Here is a 5,486-nt window from a genome sequence, read left to right on the forward strand (position 1 = left end):
TCATCCAAAAAATATAAAGTGCAAATGTTCAATCAGCTCTGTGAAATCCATTCATATCAGAAAGTCAGTAACTTGCGCAACTAATTTAAAAAGTGGGAAAGGTTTCCACTAAATAATAATGAAATCCATTCATATCAGAAAGTCAGTAACTTGCGCAACTAATTTCGTTTTTTAAATGGTGGCGCATTGGAGCCGTTACAGTGACCATTGGACCACGACCCTAATAGTAAATATTTATATTGGCCAAACAAGTGGCAAGTATCGGATTACACACGACGAGCCATGTTACATCTAACCAACAATATATCAACGGCATGAAACGGTCACTGATACACCTGTTTTATAAAAAAGCCTCAACACAGCCACGTATCTCTCATGCCATGAGAGATAACCTGCATGCATATCAAATGCCTTCTTCCGGATCTGGGGTGCATGCATACCAAATGTCCAGATTGGGAGGCTTCTCTGTCACGTTCGATGAAGGCCATGAGAGATAACCTGCTTGCAACGATAAAATAAGTCTTCCACCCCCAAAAAATTTCAAAGTTCTGCATTTTGTTTCGATTTATACGGCTGTGGCCATGTTCAAAGCATGTGGGATGGGAAGTCATGAAGCGGGAAATATTAAACATTGGGTTTCTGTTGTGTTTTTGTTGGTACTATGGATGAACTTCAACTTCAAGCCGAGTGTTGCAGACATTATAGCTCGTTGTCCCAAGTGTGGCAATACTTTTGTTCCATACCCTTTGAGCACCAACGATGGTTGCGGCGTCCCTGATTACAGAATCTACTGTAATGCGGCCAAGGAGCTGGAGTTCAAATCCATTAATGGGGGCTTTTATAAGATCATCAGTATCAATCCAGCCACCATGAGGCTGGTTATTCAACCTTCGCCTCTGCTTAACGATTCTTGCGAGACTCGAGACATGAATAACCAGGGACTGCAATTGAATCAGAGCCTGCCTTTCAATCTTACAAGTACGAACACAGTTATGCTATTGAACTGCGATCCTATAATACTGGCATCGCCATTGAATTGTAGTTCAAGCAGTTCGTGTCATACATATATTAATGAAGCCGAGGCAGCCATGGCGTGCAGGAAAGATGGTGTCTGTTGCACATTTATAGCGGGAGGTTTTACCACTTCTCAGACAATAGGGGTACACTCCAGTGGTTGCAGGGCTTACACGAGTGTCCTAAATTTCAACCCGGCGGTGCCTGCGAGGCAGTGGAACTATGGAGTAGAGATACAGTGGGCTGCACCGTTGGAGCCTTCTTGTAAAAGTCAGGCAGATTGTGACCAGAACTCTGCTTGCTCGCCCATTCTAAGACTAAGGTCAGAATGGAGACTGAAGCTACTGGTCCTGGATAAACGTGTGCTTCAACAGGCTCTGCTTAGGCTCTGCTTCAAGCTCTCGAGATAGATCTAGATCTTGCTCACGAAGGTATGGGTCTTTATCTCTAAATTCAGAATCCCAATCAAAAGCATGAGGGAAAAATGTAAATATACAGGTTTAAAAAACTGAACCATGAAGAGATAAATTCGCCGAATTATATTGATTGTCCACGGCTAATGTATGCCTACCTGCCGCCGCTTCTGTTTACATGTAACAGGTGCCAGCGCTATGTCATACACTTGAGCCCTCTATCGCCACCTGCAAGATTTCACCTCCTTTAGAAAACTGTCAAAGCAACACTATTTTTTTTTTCAAAGAGAAATGTTTTTCAGAATCCATTAATTCTTGATATTGATCTTTGTGACAGGGCTCTTTCTACAATAGTAGAAGAATTGCAGGGCTCTTTGCACAACAGTAGAAGAATTGCGGCAACAATTTGGTTTGGTAATTTGTTCTCTGTGCTTAATAATTTATGTTATCCAGCGATATGCCAAAATCTTGCTGAGAAAGGGCATTGAGGAAAAAGATTGGTTTTCACTTAGATATAAAATCTGTATGTTTGCTATATGGGTTAGGGTTGTTAGTCTTCTGGTAATTTTTTTGCTGAGAATTCTTATCATTTCAAAAGCAAATCTCGTTAATATTTTGACCTCCCTACTAATTAGACGCAATATTGCTACAATGAAGTGAATTTAGACCTCGATAAACTAATTTGACTGCAATATTGCTAGAATGAAGTGAATTTTCTGCATTATTTCATGTATTTTATGCATTTTAGAGATATTCAGAATGTTTTAAAATGAAGGAAATCCTCCCTTACAGATTTTCAGCTGAGCCTACAGAGTCTCAAAGGCTCCTAATGCAACAACAGCTGCAAACATCAAAGGCTTTTAGAAGTCGTATGCAACAACAGCGACAAACATCAAAGGCTTTTAGAAGACGTATGGGCTCATTTCATTAATGCGGCAGGATCTGATCATCTAAAATATGACGAGTTGCAACCAGCTGCCTCATCTACCTCATCTATTCATGATGCCAACGAAGGAATCTGCTGGTGGAATCCTGAAATTTCAGTGCTGTCTCTGAAGGAAAACGATTCGGACGACATGATGCTCTTCGAACTTCTCAACGAAGCCGCTAATCATGGATGGTCTGCATCTCATCGACAGCAGGAGACGGCGATATCTGGAGCGTCTGGATCCATGGCCAGCACGCCTGTGATCTGCAACACAGAAGCAATCAGGGCACAAGGTGAAATTGCAGAAAAGTCGACTACAAAGCGTTGCAATTTTTAGCAGAGATAGTGCTTTTTATAAGCCATACTTCCTATTTCCATTGCAGTATTCGTGGCACCACCATGCAACGTGTAGTTGTAGTGTTTGTGTCACCGTCTTGAAAGGTGTAGGTGGCAGTTACAAGGCGGTGGCAGTGGAAACCAGGATGAAGGTGTACAGAAAACTTTGGTTAAATTTCTTGTTGGGTATACATACGCCTCAGATCTCAATGCAATTCGATTGTAATAGTCCTTTAATGCTAGCATTAATCTCCACTTCCCAAATAATGAAAACAACGCAAGTCGAAAATAACATATGCTTTTGGCCTCTTCTCCTCGGGAAGAGGCCAAATAAGATGATGAAACAAACTACCATATAGTTAACATACGCAACTGGTTGCATAAGCCGCACACTCAGTGTATAAACCGCGTGAATTAATGCTAAATATCGTCAATCCGATTACTATAGTCCCTGGCCATTGCCAGATGGCAGGGACTAATAAGGAAATTGAAACGCTTTCGTCCTGTCTACCACATCCGCTTCGATTCAATCCTTGAAGATTCGAGTTGGAATCAAAAGAGCCACCGCTTTATTTCCATCGACCTAGCTTTCAACTCACCTCCTGTATCTTCCATGAGCTCTCCATATGGGCTGTAAGCACACAAATTTTTCTGGTTGGAACGGTAAAGGAATGACAAATTGGCTTTCCCAGATGCCAAGGGAACCAATCGTTATCTCTCCGAGCCATTCTCACTGCTACCACCTTTTTTCTCCTGGATCGCCTTGACTTTGTCTTTATGATTCGTGAGTAATACAAACATTTGATAATGATCATAAATATTTGATTGCTTAAGTGTTTACAACCTTTTTCTCCTTGACTATATGAAAGGTGTGTATTACAGTGAATTAATAGTGAGGAAGAGGCGTAGTGAATAAACAGTGAAGATGATTGCCAGAAAAATGACAATGAAGAGCAATGTTTGAATGTGGAAGGAATGGAGCATTTGAATAAGCATTGTTCCAACGCAGTGCAACCTTTTCATAGAAAATATATACATTGACCATACATCTCATTGCAACGATCATGTAACTGTGGCAGGCACAATTCGATGCACAATCAAAATTACAAGGTATGCATTTGCTTCATCTTCATCTTCGAATTCTGGGGATGACAAAACATTTATTCAACAAGTACTCTGAGAGCGACCTGCAAAGGATGACTTGGCATAGATATTCATGATAGAGATGGCTAATATATATATATTGGAAGTGGCGAAACAACTATATCTTCAATGACAATAGGGCCCCTTTTATGGAAATCTTTTTCATCATTAATGCTCACTATGAGGAAATTCCGCATTCCTCTCCCAAGCAGAAGGAGCAGGTTGGTAAAAATCTCTCACAGGTATCTTCTTCTTTGCCTAGGGCGTTTTTTGATGGTGCTGAGCAGAAGGGGTTATGTGGCTGTGGTTTTCATATTGTAGCAAACGAAGACAGTCTTTTCTCTATTCATTGGAATGGGGGGAGGGGTACAAATATGTTGGCTGAGGTGAAGGCTCTCGCAGGTCTCATCTGCTTCGGTCTCTTTTTAAATCTTCAAGATGTTTCTATTTTTGGAGACTCAAAAGTCTTGGTGGATTATGTCTCTGGGAAAAACTCCATCTCCAGGCCTCATCTCGTGGGGTGGCTAGATCGGATCAGTTTTTTTTGGAACTCTTTAAAAGGTGGCTCAGTCAACTACATCTGCAGGGAACAAAATCAAAAGGCTGACTCCTTATCTAAAAAGGGTCTACATGCAGCTCCGGGTTTCTGGCATCTTCAGGTTTCCTCTGAGGGAAAAACCTTTCCCATACAGGAATTTTTCCCTCCTGACTTCTAGTTTTCTCTATTGCAGATCGGTGGTTTCTCTTGGGTCTTCTCTTCTGTTTCTCAGTTCCCATTGTCTTTTCTTCTTATGCTATATATGATGTTGTTTTCTATGTTTCGGTTGAGCAGGCTTCATCTCAATCTCTCGGCGCATCTTGGTTGCATACAGGTTGCAGGCTATTTTGTTAAGATCTTGATTTTGTATATCGTTTTCTCTTGACATGGTCTCATCTTGGCACGAATGTTTTTCTTTGCTCTATCTCTGCGGTTTTTAAAGACCTGATCGCGCTCTTTCAAAATATGGCTCTGCTTATGTGCAGTTTCAGAACTTTGGGACATATTTCTATGTTCGGATGAATGTACATTTTGACTCTTTTATATTTCTTATATAAATACAATTATGCTTTTTCTGTCCTGAAAAAAAAAAAGTCGGATAAATATTTTATAAATTATGAAATTTATCTAATCATGTAATGATTACGTGATAATAGTTAGGGTACAAATTATTAATCAATCAAATTAAATTAATGTAATGGTTACATTGGAATATGTAGGCTATAGCTTATTAATCAATGAACTTGTTAGTCCCTGCCATCTGGCAATGGCCAGGGACTATAGTAATCGGTTTGCGATGTTATTACATTAATTTACCTGTTTGTTATTAGTCGTTGCCACTTATAAACCAAAGTTTTTAGAGGCATATAGTTTTACTATTTTAATAAACCAAAGTTTCCAGAGGCATATAGTTTTCCCATCTTATTTGGCCTCTTCCCGAGGTGGAGAGGCAAAAATCATATGTTATGTGTATTTATTTCGGAAATTTGAAACTAATGAAAATATAATGGAAACTAATGCTAGCATTAGTTTCATAGTTTAACAGATATTAAATGCTATAGTGGTAAGCAAGTTCCCATGTTCTAGTTTCTCTTGTGCATTGAACTTGCCATGT

General features: G+C 39.9%; 1 protein-coding gene across 1 annotated transcript; it reads left to right on the forward strand.

Moving 5' to 3' along the window:
* Positions 1–581: 581 nt before the first annotated feature.
* LOC149179271 (wall-associated receptor kinase-like 20) lies at positions 582–1,424 on the forward strand. The gene has a single exon (XM_089422410.1). The coding sequence runs from the start codon at positions 582–584 to the stop codon at positions 1,422–1,424; it is 843 nt and encodes a 280-aa protein (XP_089278536.1).
* Positions 1,425–5,486: the final 4,062 nt, after the last annotated feature.

The sequence above is a fragment of the Pinus tabuliformis genome, chromosome 4_1 (genome assembly GCF_031772625.1).
Source record: "Pinus tabuliformis cultivar Carrire ecotype Pingquan chromosome 4_1, CPIR1, whole genome shotgun sequence".
Taxonomy (NCBI): domain Eukaryota; kingdom Viridiplantae; phylum Streptophyta; class Pinopsida; order Pinales; family Pinaceae; genus Pinus; species Pinus tabuliformis.